Here is a 17,398-nt window from a genome sequence, read left to right on the forward strand (position 1 = left end):
CAAATCATCTTTTGTGCTTTTTAATAAAATCTTACAGTTTTAAAAAGTTTTCTTATGGGTTTCTTATTTACTCTTACAAATTTCTACCCACTAATGTTTGGTACTACAGTTCAACTATGGAGTTTGCATTTATCTTCTGGTAATATACTTAGGTATTTATGCAAAAAAAACTCAGCAAAGAATGTCATACTTGTTGAGGGAGGAAGAGATATACTTAACCCAGTCCTTTACTATTTGAAAAATTTCCAGATAAAATACAAAGAGATAGGCCACTTTGACATCATGGAATAAATAATTTAACTCTAAGAACTAGATTAGCTTATAACACAGAAATTGGAAATGATCTATAGCATAGACTGAAGGATTAAAAATGAGAATACCAATGATCAGTTTTTTTCAGTCTTGATAGAGACAATATGAAATATGTAATTTGAAAAGTGAGTACCACCTTGTACATTTTGCCTAGAAGTGGCATCTCTCCTTCTCCGTGGAAAATGGAGGAAAATGTGAAAGCAGCTTGTTTGTACTATCCTCTGACATCACTTAACTCTAGCCAAACTCATAAAGCCAAGTGTATCTATCTGTGTTGGACTCATACAGAGGTACAAGTATTTCTCCCAGTCATCTTGTTCATTGATATACTTTCCCCATCAGTTTCCATCATCTGCATAGTTTATAGTGACAGGAAGAGATTTCAACTCTGTAATGAGCTCTCAGGTTTAGACACAGGTCATCTGAAACTGACACACGCGGTAAGCTAAGGTGGGAGTAAGCAAAAGGAATTTCTGGCTGGGTACAGGAGATAATGTGGTCAGATGCTGGTGGAAACTCTGTGATCATGGTATGCTTAGGAGCCACACAGGAGGGACATTTTGAACAGGAGGTGAAGTAGGAAGGCAGAAATGACAAGCTTAGGTAGTGTCTTAACATGCAACATGAAATCACAGTAGCTTCTTAAGCATATTTCAGAACTCAACACTGGAAGCAAAATGAAAGCCAGATTGGCGGCAAGGAGACCAATTAGAAGACCAACTGGCAGCTCCTTAAACTAATTAGGACAATAAAATTCATGGTAGCTGTACTGTGAAAGAGCAACAAATGTGTTCTCCACTAACACAAGGAAAAAAAAGTTAATAGCCCATCCCATTCCCATCCCATCCTGCCTTCCCTGACAGCAGCATCGAAGTGGAATCACAGCTTCCAGCCACGTGCCGGCTTCAGCTCCATCTCCAGGTCTGGTGCTCTTTGCTGAAATCTATGTTGACACCCAGTCCTAGCACCCAGCGTCAGAAGGCTCCAGGGACCCCGTGGATGACCATATACTATTCCTCAATCCTTCCACTTTTCACCACTTACCTGAGTATTCTTTAGCTGTTCTTAAATAAAAACACTTTTTTTTTTTTTTTTTTTTTGTCTTTTTCGTTTTTATCAGTACCAGGGATCGAACTCACGACTGCCTGCTTTCAAGGCAGGCAATTATGCCGCTGAGCTAAACCCCCAACCCCCACATTATTTGTTTTACTCCCACAGAACACTGAAGAAAAACAACACAACCCAAACCATAAAAGTTGTGCATATAATAAAGCCTGAAGTTTCAGCTTCCTCAGTAGAGACTGCAACCTGACACTCACACATCTTATAATGTTAGACTTTATCTGACTGTTGAATTCCAACATTCAGTTCATATCTGTTTCCATGTGTTCTGACCTAAAATGGCCTCTGCATTGAACGTTTTTATAAAGTAAGAGAAATTTTCAGACTATGTACTTCAAGAAAAATGTAATTCCAAATGAGACATATGATGGTGGTCATGATAAGTTAATAATGACAGTTATAGTAGAAACCTTTTATAGTGAATATTGCCAAGTACTATTTCTAAGCATATACATTTATAAATTTATTTGGTACAATAACTGTGATAACTGTAATTCCATTATACACGAGATGATTAGAAGTACAGAAATATAACTACCTTGAATATGAACACAGCAAGTAAATGATGGGGTCAGGCTGAGAGTTCTCCCATCTTGCTTCAGAGTTAGTGTTGTAATCACTAAGCTGCACTCTTTGTTCTTTATATTTAAATATTTTGGGCTTTGATAGGTGTACAAAGTGAAATGTTCAAAGCTTCAGCTTTAAACAATGAGTTCAGCTATGTGTGGTGGTGTGCATCTATGATCCCAGCATGCCTGGCACTTGGGAGACTGAAGCAAGAGGATCATAAGTTTTGAGGCCAGCCTGGCCAACTTAGTCTCAAAAAAAGTATGACCCCTTAAGAATCTCTTTTTAACTGGTATCACTCCTGTCTGCCATCTAGCTCTCACACAGGCAGTTACTGTGCTTGGCTATGAAATTTGCCTTTAGAGGCGTTGAAAACTATTCAGCATGATAGGTAAACATGTTACTCTTGCACCTGTATTGTGTTCTTAGGAAACAGAACCATTTGAAGCTGTCTGGACATTTGTCAGCACTCAGGATGATTTTATAATCTTTGCTCAGTGTCAGGCAAAATAGCTGTCCCTGTTTTAAAAAGTAGGTTCAAAGTTGTGTGGGTTACCTGCAAACTGGCCTTTATATTCCAGCATTCCCAAAGCCTGTCACTGTCACCTATAATAGCTTACCAGTTAAGAGGCATGTGGTCTGGAAACCAAGAGAATGGGCTACAAGATTGTGCCTGAGCTCTGTCTCCTAGATAAATATAACTGCATTTCTGGCTCTCAGATTGCATGGGTGACCAAAACGAGGAGGAAAGTGGGGAAGAAAGGGTAGATGCCTTTTCTTTTGAAACACGAACAGAGTTACTGTCCCAGACAGCTGAGCACAGTCCTGCGCCATTATGTTTCACTTTCCTAGATCTGCTTGGCCTTCACAGTTCTGGGTGAATTCTCATTTCTGTTGTTTCCTCATTTGAATAGAGCACCATGGCCCACCATCTGGAACAAACTCCGCCAGGCAGAGTCCAGCATTGCAGCACAGACCCATGGGACAGGCACAGGCCAACCATATACCTGGGGACAGGTGGGACTGTTTTCATTGGCTTTGGGTTGTTTTCTTCTCTCTGCTCTTGACACTAGTTATGCGGAAGACAGCCACTAATGTCAGAAGAGCACTTCTGTGCTTTCTGCTCTCAGCTCCCTGTGCCTGGCGTGTCCCCCACCCCACACAGCGCAGTCCTTCCGGCTGCCTGACCGGACAGTTGCAACGCAGTAGGGAAGCCCCAGACCACAGAATCGTATTTCTCTCCTCTGCTGAAAACATTAGTGCGAGACAAAAACTAGATTCTAGAAATTCAGCATCTTCCTTTTGGTGTTCCAGGAGAGTCATTTTTCACTGTGACAAGAGCACTTTATCTGCCCTCTGGCTCAGTTCTTTGAGTGCCAGTTTTTCTGGCTGTAAACTGCACTGAGACACTATTTTAAAGACACGGGGATGTTGACAATTTCAAGCTATGCAGCTCCCTGTCTCTAGGTTAGTGTATTCTTTCCAGCAGTTTCTCAAAGGGAGAAGAGTAAGGATTGGTTTTATAAGAAAAGAAATTAATCTGCTTTTTTTTTTTCAAAAGGTTTTCATTTTCTTAGTTGAGAGAATGACTTGATTTTTCTCATGCAGAACTGCCCTGGAAGGTGAAATGGGAAAGGACACTTCCAGCTCTTACAGACATTCATGGTCTGACCACAAGCACCTCCCACAGCCGGACACTGCTGTGAGTTCAGTGGTGGGCAGTCGGCACCATCAGGTAACCCAGCACTCTTCCCTGGCAGACTGAGACTTCGAGGGGTTGCTGTATCACTGACATGAGTGGTTTTTATTGCAAATAAGCTCTCAGGTCAATTTATTTCCAAAATTAGTAACATGCACACCTGTTGTGTGTTCAATGTTTGGTTAGCTTTCATGAGAGGATACAAAGAAGGAAGGAAAAGTACACCAGGAACAAAATTGACCCCTTCGTGGAGTACTTACAAGCACATAATGTAGCTAATTAAAGTGGACTTCTGCTTGTTCAGTTTTCATAGTCAGATCTCCTTTTTAAAGAAAGCATTTTATAAAATTCTGTTTCCATCTACTGTACATTAACCAACTAGGAAATATATAATCTTTAGCCTAGGGGGTATTGGTAAAAATTAACCACTCTACCCAAACTTGCATTCCTGTGGTACAGAAGTGCATACTGAATGCACAGAATCCTTCCTGCTAGTGTATAGCTAGTCTTTCCTCAGGATGTACTCAGCGTCCTGTGAGAACTTACTTCTGTAACTCTTCTCTCCTTGCAGAGCCTGGGCTGCTACCCAGTGGAGCTGGAGCGCGGCCCCCGGGGCTTCGGGTTCAGCCTGCGGGGTGGGAAGGAGTACAACATGGGGCTGTTCATCCTCCGCCTGGCCGAGGACGGCCCTGCCCTCAAAGACGGCAGGATTCACGTAAGTGGCTTCTGTCTGCGCTCCAGCTTTAGACCAGGAACTTGTGCAGATAATTGATTTAGAAGAAATGCAGAAAGCTTCTAAATCCTAAGAAACAGAACCTTTCCACTGCAAAGCCTAAGAGGTACCTGCTCATCTCTGTGCTCCCTGAACCCCAGGGAGGCCGTCTTCCCACCAGCGAACTGGACCCACTGCAGCTGCACTGCATTGCCTTTCTGATCTCAGTCAAAAAGCAAAGTCATTTCTTACTTGTACAGCCAACATCTGAGGGTAAATGGATTAATAAATAAAATATATTTTCATCTTATTAAGTCTTGAAAAAGCCAGGATAATACAGAATCTTTAGTTTCTTCCAAGAAAAAATAAGCCCTGGTTTTTTCTTTTTTTTTTTTTCCCCCTCTTAGCTGCCCATAGAAGTACCCAGAGGTAAAAGTTCTGAGTCTCCCCACCTTCATTACTGTTTGAAGGACTAAATTCATGCCAGTAGCATTTTCCACTAGGAGTGCTCAGCTTTGCACAGGGCCCTGCAGACCAAAAGTACTCCTCCGTGTCTGTATATTAATTAAAGAAGAATTCTATATAGAAGACAATTGCTGTTCTCAAATTTTTATTTACTTTGTGCTGGGGACTGAATCCATGGCCTTAGCTCTGAGATACATCTCCAATCTTTGTCCATGTTTTTCAGAGAGAGGGTCTTGCTAGGTCACTGAGTTATCGAGTATGCCTCAGCCTCTCTGTTCTGAGATTATAGGCATGTGCCACCACACCCAATGCTGCCCTCAATTTTTAAAAGTAGTTAATTTACTGCTATTCAGTTAGGTCTACAATAAAAATTTGAAATTCTAGACAGTCTTCTCCTTACCACTCAACTTCAGATTTCTCCCCTCTAGCATTGATAGGTATCAGGGAAAGAGAATTTGTTTCATTTAATTGAGCGAGCTAGATAGGCAAATGATCAAAGCCAGATACAGTGCTATCCGAGGAACTCCAGAGGCTGGGGCAAGAGGATCTCAAGTTCAAGGCCAGCCTAGGAAAACTTAAGAGTAAAATTCTGTCTCAAAAAAGGCAAGAGGAGGTAACTCAGCCTAGTGTTCGCCTAGTATTGTACAGACCTTGGGTTCAATCTCAAGGGGAAAAAGAACAAGGGGATCTGATTAAGATGTACAGAAGTGTTCAGGGGTGACAACCCCTGAGGGGTGCTCACCTATGGGGGTGTGAACCAGTTAGAGAAGTTTGTATTAAAGAGATCTTATACCTACCTCCCTAGCCTTTTTTTTTTTTTTTTTTTTTTTTTTTGAAACAGGATCTCACTAAGTTGCCCAGACTGGATTCAAATTTGTTATCCTTCTGCCTCAGCCTCCCAGATTGCAGGGATTACAGGTGTACACACCACATTCAGCTGTGTTATATTTAACACAAAGCAGAATCAGATCAGATTTAGAAAATATTGAGCATGCTGTCTTCTGGGCAACATGTTTTCCCTTATTTTAATTTTGGTCTCTGTGAGGTAGGTGGCAATATCGCCACAGATTTAAAAGTGAGAGATGAAGTCACTTGCTGAGATGACTTGGCCTGTCAGGGTTTGACCTCAGTCCCTTTAGATTTGATTTCATTAGGAGGCATATAGTTTTCTAACAGTTGTGAGATAATGCAAATGTGTTACAAATGTTATTTTGTCAATGTAATAGATTTTTAGTGGCTGTTTCTTAATTTTATTTTTGAGACAAGATCTTGCTATGTACTTCAGGCTGGCCTCAAACTCTTAAGTGATCTTCCTGTCACAGCCTTCTGAGTGCTGGTATTACAAACATGTGCCACCATGCCCAGTTAAAAACTACAAGTCTTCTAAAAGACAGTGATGTGTTTGTACATATGTGTGTTTGGGGGATACAAGGTCTCACTAAATTGCCAGGGCTGGACTTGAATTTTTGATCCTTGTGCCTTGGGCTCCCAGACTACTGAGGCTCTCAGCATGTGCCTTTGTGTTTTCTTTTGATTCACTTTTACTACTTTTTATTTCTTTATTCTTTCTTCTGTCACTCATGGTTTTTTCAATAATACAAAACTGAATTTGAATCTGTCATGATGTTTCCCCATTTTATTTTTATCAGATTTAAATATTTAAAGTAACTTAAAATTTCAGCATGTTTACCTTGCCCCTCTCAAGAGCCTTTTAAAAAATCTTTAGTTTTATGTAGTTCAGAATAGAACCCTTCCCCCAATAAATCTTAAAGCCCCGGTTCCCCCTCCTTTCCCAATTTGGTCTAAAACAAAAGTGACACCTGGTGGCAAATCTGCTCAATTACAGGTTTCTTTTGCAGTTTGTTAAAAACAGGTTTAGAGTTTGAAATTAACTATAAGGCAACCATGTTTTATCAGATACACCTGGGCACATTCCAAATGTTACTTTCTGTAACTATAAGGATTATGTACCCAGTGCTAACTTATCTGTATTTTTTTTTGAAAGTGATTCCACCAAAACTTACTATGGGAAATCAAGGTACTGACTTAATTTCATTTAGATATTGTGGATAGTAGGACTTTCTCAGTCCTGTTATTTTTAATGTCTTAGTTTTTTAAAAATTTTTTTTGTTTTACGTACCTAGCTTACTGTTTCCTGTTACCATAACTGAAAACTTGAGAACTGGAAACAGATAATTTGTCTTACAATCTAGAGGCTCGGAAGGCCGAGGGTACACAGTGATGGGGCATGTTGCTAAGTTCTGAGGCCTGCACATTATCCTAGCTAGAGACAGAGCATAGGCCAGAGACAGCTCCCTTTATAACAAAGCAGGTCCTTTGAGAACTCACAATCCGTATGGAAGTTAATCAGCCAGTCCCCTCCTAAACGTTAACATAGGATTCTGAGAATTACATTTCCAGTACAGGGATTCCAAGGGGCATTCACATCATAGCAGTATTAAATCCATCAGTCTTCTTCCTGATATCTTTCACTAGCATCTTTTTTTCAGATATAGTCTAGGTGATATTTTGCATTGTATAAAATGAGGTACAGTTAACTACAGTTAAATGTTCATGCTAATGTGATTTATAACTTAAAAAGCAACACTTATCTGTGGTTGGTGTGCAGTCACCTTTTATCTAACTCCCAACTCCAGGAGGCAGGTATTATTCTCTTCAACAGAGGAGAAAAATGAGGCCACTGAGCGCAAAAGAACAAAACGGGACCACAGACATGGACTCTAAAGTCCAGGCTCCTAACTGCTGTGCCAGGCTGGAGAGAGAAATGTCCCATTGACCTCTGTCAAATAATCACTGAGTGTTTTCTGTATTACTTCTGAGTTTAATAAACTCATATCTGCTGTTTGGGCTTTTAGTAATATTCCATTGTTTAGTCCTACTTTGAAATCAGTGCCATCAGTTGCATGTCACTTTGAAATAGATTCTAAAATCACTAACATCAATATCTTTAATCCTCTGCAAAAGTTATACTTGATTTTCCGTATTTTTACCTTTCCTTTTAAAATAACTAGATTATTTTAAATAAATAACAGTGGCACTAAAGTATCTTCTGATCCCTAGTTTATATCTGTTTTCCTGGAAAATGCTTTCCTTTCTAACGTCACTAAATATAAGCCAGTAACTGGTTATAAATAAGTATTCATATCCATCTGTTTACCAGGCATCGTTCTTTCAGGATTTTAATCTCTAAGTTTGTCATTTACCTTAGGTCTCCTATATGAATAGGATACAGTAGCAGCACAGAGAATGGACAGTCCTCCCAGAAGGTTAGGAATCTGAAGACTCAGCTTACATTTGAAAGTACTCTTCACAGTTCGATCATTTAGATACAGCTTTGTGGTATCATTTGATTTTTATAAACCTTTCCTATTTCCTTTAGGTGGAAAATTCTGGTTTGTTTTGTTTTTCCTTATCCAACACCAGGCATTGAACACAAGGCCTCATGCATGTTAGGGAAAAAAGTTTTTTGGATTTTTATTTTAGTGATGTCTGGGGATTGGACCCAAAACCTTATGCATGTTGGGCAAGTGCCTTACCTAAGACTTTGATTCTTAACTTCAAGATAACAAAACTTCGGCAGGTTAGGACTTTTATTAAATAAAACTCTACATTGTCTCGCCCTATTGTTGCCATCTGTCCATACGTCACCTCTAGCACTACAGCACATTGTATTAAGTTAAATATTTTAGGAGTTGCTTAGCAAGGTTGGAGAGCCCTAGAGTTGCCACAAGCAGAACTGAAGGTCTCTCACAGTTTCATGTTGTTCTATGACTGCTCTCTGTCTAGGTTGGTGACCAGATTGTTGAAATCAATGGTGAACCTACACAAGGCATCACACACACTCGAGCCATTGAGCTCATTCAGGCTGGTGGGAATAGAGTTCTTCTTCTTCTGAGGCCAGGAACTGGCTTGATTCCTGACCATGGTAAGTAATTGTTACAGATTCACTGGTGGCTAAAAGGTGGTGTGTTAGGGAGGAAGCAGCAGAAGGATAATAGTATCTGTGTGGGTATTTCACTAGCTAAATCAGAGATGAACACCAGAATCATCAAAAGCAGAGTGACTTCCATTTGCTGGAATAGAATATATTTTGATTTCATTGGACAGCATAAAGTGCTTTTGTAGAGAAATGTGCTGTAAGGAATAAGAACATTAGAGCAAACAATTTAAATGATATGAAACACATTTAAAATGTCTTAAATATTCCAGCTATCTCCTGTCCTTGGTTAACTGCGTATTACCAACAAGTATTACTCATAAGAAGTGAACATCTTACTATAAGGAAATACCACAAGAACTTTAGGCTTTTCTGGTCACTTTCAAAAACAGGTTGCTATAGCTCTACCTGGAGATACAAAAGTGAACCTGAAACCATGTCTGTACTCCTAGACTGGCCTTAAACTTCCTTGGTTTCATTATATATTTTGAACTGTGGCAGTATGTGGAAATCACTGTTTTGGGGGGTTTTTTTAGTGTATCAGCCTCACAGTGAAGGCAGAACCACACCCACTGAGTCCTGTCTCCTTTGCCGTCCCCACCCCCATGGTAGATCTTCTGCAGGAAAAACGTAGACATAACCTCCCACAGTCCCCTTGCAGCTTGTAATTCTCTGACTGTATTATCTTCCACCATCTGCTTGTAAATCATACATTCCCAGTGACATCTTTGCTAACTGCACTGATTTTATTTTTCATATAGTCCTAGGCTTTTTCTCTTCCTTCTTCAGGTTTGGCTCCTTCCGGTCTGTGCTCCTACGTGAAACCTGAGCAACATTAAGGCTTTCAGGGCTTTTCTTGGTCTTTCCTTAAAAAGACTTGGTAAATTTGCATGTCTTATAAATCCCTTCCTTCTTTTGTTTTCTTTTTGATTAAAAATGATGCTATTAAATACATCTGTTTCTATCTTCTGCACTTTTCAGTTTCCTTTTGACATTAAATTTGATAGCTTTATGCAAGATATTTATTTACAAATGCCCATGAACTTCGTTCTGGTTTCACAGTTTGTTCTTCTTTATTGGTGGTTTGATAAATCCATTGATCACACCTTAATTAGCCTCATGGACCAGGTAATTTGGTCCAGTTTTATTATTTCTTATGTACTACTGATTGGGCTTTATAGATTACATATTAATTATACATGATTACAAAAATGAAGTATTATATACATAAGAATCTACCCATCCTATACCAACAGATACCTATAAACATCTGCCTTCACAGACAGATATCTAAATATGTATAAGCTGTGTAATATACTCAGGCTGTTTTTGTAGTCAGTACAATTCAAATGGCTCTCCAAGTTCAAAACTGTGGTTCCTATTTATAATTTTAAAGTTTAATAATGTTGCACTCAAATCACTTTTTAGGTGATTGGGATATTAATAATCCTTCATCTTCCAATGTGATTTATGATGAACAGTCACCATTTCCCCCATCTTCACATTCTGCTTCCATATTTGAAGAGTCTCATGTACCAGGAATTGAAGATTCTCTAATGAGAGTTCAGATATGTGAAAAGGCAGAAGAATTAAAGGACACTGTACCTGAAAAGAAAAGCACTTTAAATGAAACTCAGTCTGAGATAAAGCATCAGTCTTTTCTCCAAAAAAATGTGAATAAGAGGGATCCACCCAGCAGCCATGGGCACAGTGACAAGAAAAGTCTACAAAGACTAGACAGTGGTGTCACACAAAGAGGTGGCTCTGTCAGTCCCAAAAAGTCAGCTCATCACTATTCAGAGGAACATTTGGAAAAGCTTCCTTGTCCTCCAAAATATGACCCCAAAAGAAGACCCAGAGATAGATCACTCAGCCCTAGGAAAAGGTATCAGACTGACCCCAGAGCAGCTTCTGGACAAGATCATTACAAAAAAAGCAGAGGACGCTCTTCTAGCCCAAGGAAGCAGCAAAAAACTGAAGAATGCAAGGACTTGTCAAATGCCGAAGACACATTACCCAAAGGTGAGGGTCACAGAGGAGCAGGCCGTGCTACTGACAGTGCTGAGCAGGTCCCAGATTGGAAAGAAAATTCAAGTCTGATCAGTAAAGATGTGAAGCAAAGTCAGTTGGGAAAAGACAAAACCAGGTCTGCAGAGAAACAAAGCAAAAGAATGGATGAGAAGTCTCTTGCCTCCAAAAAGAGAATAGTGTCTGGAAATGAAAAAGGAAAGAAACCAACTGTAGGAGAAATACATTCTGCTAAAGATAAAATAGGAGAAAATGTCCAGATATCAGAGAAAAAGGTGAGACAGGAACCTGAAGAAAAGACGCTATTAAATAAAACAGAAGATCACAAAGAGAAAGAACTAAAGACAGCTGACAAATGTAAAGAGAGTGGAAGGGTCAAACCTGAAAGCAGCTCTCCAGTTAAGAAAGCACCAATAACTCCAGGGCCCTGGAAGGTGCCAAGTGCAAACAAAGTCACAGGCACGACTGGCATGGCTGAGAAACGGTTGTAACCTTTAGCATAAAACAAAGAAAAACAAGTTGTAATCTTTTCTTACTAAAAAGCAGCATTCTTCCAGAAAGTCATTTTTCCAGAGATTCTGAAACACCTAAGTACCTTTTAATTTGCACATCAAGTTTCTAGGCTGCATGAAGGGCCTTTAGGATTGCTAAGAATCAACCGTCCTAGCTGGCCGCCTGCCGGCCCGCCCGTCCTCAGGACAAAGCTGTGTCCCCATACCCATCTGACCTGTTCTGTGAGGCTGCCTGCTCATCTCCAGGAGTGTCTGACAAGTGACATGTTGATATCAACGCAGTCACAACTCCCTTTGTATTTGTGCCAAGTTATCTACTGTATCATGTCTGTTTTTCCTCATTCAGATATTTCTGCAGTAATGGAACAGTTAGGTTTGGCTTTGAAGTTGGTGTTTTCAATAGCATGTTGCATGTTTATACAGAGAAATATTTGAGTCCTTGCAGATGAGATTGTTAGCTTATCATTTCAAACTAACATCTATTGATAAGAGTCCCAGTTTAAAAGTAAAACTCCCAAGCATCATTAATTTAAAGCAAAAGGTCAAATAGTAATGCTTTCTTACAGCTTTTTATTTTAATTTGGCTGGATAAGGTGTTTCAAATAACTGTTACAGATATTACAACTAAATGTTCAAAATGAGAAAGTCCTTCTAAGCAGCAAAGCTCACTCCCCGGCTGTTACCAGTTACCTCATCTCAGGTCACCCTTTCCCAGTGTGAAACCGCAGAGCAGCATGCAGGAGTACTGCTCACTGTTCTTCAAGGAGAAACTGCCGATTAGCTATTCCTGGATATTTGGATTGTATCTGCCACTAAAATCATCGAAGGGTCAGATTATATACAGTGTTTGAGGGACTTAATCTAGAAACCAGCTTCACAGTCCTATGCCAGATGCAGGTCCAGCTCATGGGGCAGATGGACAAGATCAGGCCTGTGGAAGCAGCACCCACGGGGTCCTGTCCAGCTCTCAGGACAAGCATGGTAGACAGCACATGCTTAATCTTTAATTTTTAGTACATTAACTTTCTTATTGAAAAACAAGAAAGGGAGATTAAACATCTGCTTAGCTTGTACAACTTCTCAGAGTAGTTTTAAAAGTCTAATTAAAGATGTGTACTGGAAGATAGAGATAGTTAACTCAATAAAATAGGTCCAGGTTTTAAAATCCCTGAAGCAGCATTCAGTAGCATCTATGATTAAAGGCACATTTTCACTGTAAAAATACTTCATGGAGGATTTAAACACGTTTTTTCTGTCATCCTGAGTTCATCTTGTCAAACACTTTATGTCCAGGTCTTATCCCTCTGCAGATCTGACTGTGAAACTCACACAGCAGTTATATCAGTCCCTGTAGATAGCACATGCTTCTGAGGGTCGGACTTCCCTTTCATCCAGGACTTATTTGCCCATCTGTTGTGATTACTTGAATAGAGCAAAATTAGGAGGCTTGAATAAGTGCTAATAAATTTAGTAAGAGAAATGACTTATTTTCCCAATAGTCCACAATTAGTGATACAAATCCTATTTTTATTGTTAACTGTGACATAACTTTGATGTCATATGTTGTCTGATGTGGCTCTTCCCTAAGTAACCTGTCACTGTACTGATTATATACTGATTTAGCAATGTGGCCTTGGAATGCTGAGCAAAACATGCTGGATATCCTGGTTGTAAATGTTTATATATGTACAGTACTTTATATATACATATATATATATATATATATATATATACACACACACACTTGAGGTTCTGATTAGAGAAAGATCTGTAAATTGCTCGTTATTTTTTATATAGATATTAAAAAAAAAAAAAAGCAGTTCACGACCTGAATTTCTTTCAACTTTCAGCTTTGCTCATGTTGCTTTCTATTTGGGGAGCTAGTTCTCAAAAAAAGATTTTGTCCTCCAAGTAAAAAACATTCAAAGTCCTACACTCAGGAAGATTGTTACAATATGACTTTACTTGTACAGCTAGACTTTTAAACATGTGAGATGTGAGAGGCATATATATTTTTTTACCTTTCATTGTAAAGAAAATGTTTGCTTAAATCATTTGCTACTAAAAAAAGAAACCTGTCTTACAGTAGATAGGGAAAAAAGATATTTTTTTGTACTAGAAATCAAACTTGTGATCTCACATTTGCCAGGCAGATGCTTTGTTGCTGAGCTAAATCCTTAGCCCCAAGATAGTTTGTCTTACTATTCAGTTACCTAAGAGTTATAATGTATAGCTACAATGTAAGTCTAATTACCACATGGTCACAAAATTCTGCTTCATCAGACAGTGGAAATCCAATGTTATTCTTACAGGTTGTTTTATTTACTTTAAAAACGAAGTGTTTCTACTTGTTCATACTGAGTTAAATGGATTAAGACCTAAAACCTACTTTAAAACCCTGGTTAATTAAATGCTCTTGAGAAAAATAAATTTCTTCCTACCACTGCATGAACTCACACTAAAAATAAAACTCACTCTCTGATTCCTAGATGAAATGTGTTACAGCAGAGCTGCAGGAACCGCCTGCAAGGTAGTCCCCCCAACCCAGAGGGGACACGTTGTCTTACCTATCACTCAGGCAGAACAGTTTTGGGAAACTACCACATAATCTCAACAGAAAGACCAGGTTGCTAAGATCAAAAGCATTGTCTTCAAACATGGTTACATCAAAGCAATTTTGACAGTCAACTCCTATTTCAGGAGTCCTGGACCAAAAGACCACGGGGCATATTTTTACATGAGAGTATCTTGCTATTAAGAAAGGACATAAACAAACAAATGAAAAAAAAAACATAAACAAGCGTTTTTCATAAAAAATAAAAGGCATGTGGACTGACGAGTTTCATGTTTAATATGTCCACTAATTCAGAGTTGGGTTTTAAGAAAGCAAGGAGTATTGAGATGAAACTCGAGGTCTGTGACAGTCTGCCAGTTTTTAAACTGCAGCTTAGCCATAGAATGGTCCTGGAACAGAACACTGAACACACACAGGCTTGTCACAAAATACAGCTTTCCAGTTTGGTAAGAGGAATACATCAGAGCAACTTTTGACATCATCATGCCATGCACCAATGTCTAAAAGCCATCTATCCTTTTAAAACGGTAACATCTTACCTAGGTAACTTCTCTGGTTCTACTTTCAGGGTTTACCAGCAATGTATGACTTACTTAAAGCATGCCATAATTATTATATGAAGTCTATATCCTGAGTTGGCTCAATCACTTTAAGATATCCATTAACTTGGGGATGTTTTCAGTGTTGCTCTGCAAGTACCATTAGGTACAAGAAGGAAGTGTGCAGGCTCATTAGGAATGGAATTCCAATAGAGAGCCCTGAATCACTCTCTCTCTAACAAAAAACAGAAAAGTGCTGCAAGTTAGCCTTATACTATGTCAACAAAGATTCCTGTGGATATGAGTCTACTTCGTAACATTAACAATACCTTTAACATTAAAGCAAGCCAAACAATTAGCAAATTCACAAACCCAACAGTTCATTTATTTAATTTTTTGTGTGCCAGGATCGCAGTCGCGACCTCATGCTTGCCAGCCAGGCACTTACACTACTGAGCTAAATCCCCAGCCCCTCAAAGTTCATTTTGACCTTCTACAAGGACAACCACTTGTTCACTTGGGCAATACCTTATGGCAGCTTATAAGGCTCAAGATACTCTGCAGGAAAGATACAAAATTACTGCACATTTGTGACACTCAAACTTCATCATTCAACATGGGCACCAGTAACTGCAAGAAGCAGAAGAGTACTTAAAATTACTAGTCAATACATGTAATAAGTTAGATTAAATTTAAGAATTTTTGATCTCCCAAATCACATGACATTTCAGAGCAAAACCCAGATGGCCTACAGTAAATATGCAGACCTTAAAAATTTTTCAAAATCAGTTTCATTAATTTGAAAGAAGCTTATTTTTACAGTGCATAGGTCAACTTACCTCTAAACATCATGAACCAAAAGTAAAAAACAAACCAATAAACTTGCACTTTGTAAGCCATCCTTGTATTTAGACTTTTTCTACATGTCCCTGAAAGTCAAGAAAACCACATGCCATTAGGTCTTTCATTATTCAACTTTTCCAACATACTACATGGACCATGATCTACACATTTAGAAGTCTGCAGATCATACCTCCATGGCAATGTCAGGAAGGGTGATTTTCCTCAGTGTGACAGCAGATTAAAAACTTAAGTTAGTAGTTATTTTTCTTACACTTCTATAGTTAGTCCAATTAAATGATGAGTAGCTTGACCTGTCTTCACATCTTGGTTTAACTTCTCATCCCTTTCTTGGAATCTAAGCGCAAGTTTTCCGCAGTGATCAGACCAGGACGAATGAGGTAGTGAAGGAAGGAGAACACTGACCACTCTTCCACCCTAACACAAGAAAGCACATGACTGGTAACAGGCTCGAAGTCTGCTCATCCTGCACACAGTTTGAAGGAAACTAACAGAAAAGTATCGTATCAGAGAAGCTCCTTGAAGGAACTGACTACTGAGCTAAGAAAATGTTTTTTGCATGGCCCAACAGTGAAACAGCGCAGAGGGTGGCAAAGAGTGAGGACGCAAGGCACGAGGGAGGTGAAGTTGGAAAAGGAAGCAGAATTGATAAGGGAAGGCCTGGAGGTGACTATGGGGAGGCCGAGAAAGGGTGAAATCGGAATGGCTTAAGGGTAGTCTCCATATTTTAAGATGATTTGTGTGGCTGTGGAGAACTGACTAGGGTAGGTGATAACAGAAACAGCAGCGGGTCAGAATCACAGTTGAGTAATTTAGAAGTAAGTGAAGGAGGCTTAACCCAGTGGCAACAGAGACACAGAACTGACATTATTAAGTCAACTTGGTGGCATGTGCTCACTTCAGCAGCACATACCCTAAAATTTCCGGGTGTGGTGTAATCCCAGCACTTAAGAAGCTGAGGCAGGCGATCCCCACAAGTTCGAGGCCAGCCAAGGCTACAGAGTTCAAGGCCACCCTGAACTACAGTGAGACCATTTCTAAAAAGACCAAAAGCAAAACAGTAACAACAAAAAACCAAAGCTTTAAGCTTTAACGGTTGGGTAACTTTTTATCATTTACTAGGGTAGGGAAAACTACTCTCCCACCTTAATACAACTAAAAAGAATAAAAACACATTTTTTAAAAGATATTAGATGTTGGACAAGCATCAAAGGGCAATGGAGTTATGCAAGGAGTACCCTGGAGGTAGTTTCTAGGCTGTGGTGTAGAAAAAGGAAAAATCACAACAGAACCAGGCAGTCTACTGAGCTACAAAGACAGATGTGAGCATTAAGGCCAGGCTGGTGAGAATTTGCACAGCAGAATACCACAGAAACTGCACATTTTCTGTGACAGCTCTGGAGATGTACAGAGGGCTCCATGGAAGTCTTAGCTGAATGCTGATGAGTACAAAGGCAGAACTAGCCAAGAAAAAGAGACACAAAACAGAAGTTCACACAGGGCTGGGAAGAGTTCATGCTCTGTAGCCAAAGAGGAGAAGCCTCAGGGAATAAACCAGCAAGTACAATACTGTATATGAAAGGTGTTGCTTCCCAGTGTAGGCAAGTAGCCCTAAACCTAGGACTCCTCTGGGCCAACTAACAGAGCTTAAAAGCAAGTCATGACAAGTAACTGCATTCCAAAATAAAGCTCACGAACACTTAACTGATTACAAAGGAACGCACACAAGACTTAACACCCAAAAATGTAAACTCCATAAATACAAAATTATTAGCATGTACAATCAGGAAAATGTGATCTCAGATAAGGAAGAAATTAAAAACCTACAAATGACTCAGATATGTTTATGACTTTGTTTACTACTGATTACAAATAGATTATGTGAAAACAAGGTAGGTTTAAAAAAAATAAGTGCATTAAGCAAAGGTATACAGCCGGGCGTGGTGGCACATGCTTGAAATCTCAGCACTCAGGAGGCTGAGGCAGGAGGATCTTTGTAAGTTCAAGACCAGCCTGAGCTCCAAAGTGAGCTCAAGGCTAGCCTGAAC

At 39.5% G+C, this 17,398-nt stretch overlaps 2 protein-coding genes across 7 annotated transcripts in view; one reads left to right on the forward strand and one right to left on the reverse strand.

Moving 5' to 3' along the window:
- Magi3 (membrane associated guanylate kinase, WW and PDZ domain containing 3) overlaps positions 1–13,194 on the forward strand; it is a 264,809-nt gene extending 251,615 nt beyond the window's left edge. The window contains exons 17-22 of one of the 3 annotated variants that reach the window (XM_063226051.1): positions 2,916–3,018; positions 3,610–3,736; positions 4,272–4,415; positions 8,685–8,823; positions 9,625–9,715; positions 10,264–10,301. In XM_063226051.1, coding sequence (XP_063082121.1) covers positions 2,916–3,018; positions 3,610–3,736; positions 4,272–4,415; positions 8,685–8,823; positions 9,625–9,674 — 563 coding nt within the window. In that variant the 3' untranslated portion in view covers positions 9,675–9,715; positions 10,264–10,301. Of the gene's footprint in view, positions 1–2,915; positions 3,019–3,609; positions 3,737–4,271; positions 4,416–8,684; positions 8,824–9,624; positions 9,716–10,263 lie in introns of all 3 variants that reach the window. The other 2 variants (XM_063226000.1, XM_003479237.5) reach the window with 2 other exon arrangements.
- Positions 9,884–17,398, reverse strand: part of Phtf1 (putative homeodomain transcription factor 1) — a 57,942-nt gene continuing 50,427 nt past the window's right edge. Inside the window, exons 20-21 of one of the 4 annotated variants that reach the window (XR_010039793.1) lie at positions 15,329–15,418; positions 9,884–15,119 (exon numbers count right to left, since the gene is read on the reverse strand). The gene's annotated coding sequence lies outside the window, so the exon portion shown is untranslated. Of the gene's footprint in view, positions 15,768–17,398 lie in introns of all 4 variants that reach the window. The other 3 variants (XR_010039808.1, XR_010039791.1, XR_010039789.1) reach the window with 3 other exon arrangements.

Source organism: Cavia porcellus, unplaced genomic scaffold (assembly GCF_034190915.1).
Source record: "Cavia porcellus strain 051 isolate PalLab524CR breed Dunkin Hartley unplaced genomic scaffold, mCavPor4.1 scaffold_1, whole genome shotgun sequence".
Classification (NCBI taxonomy): Eukaryota; Metazoa; Chordata; class Mammalia; order Rodentia; family Caviidae; genus Cavia; species Cavia porcellus.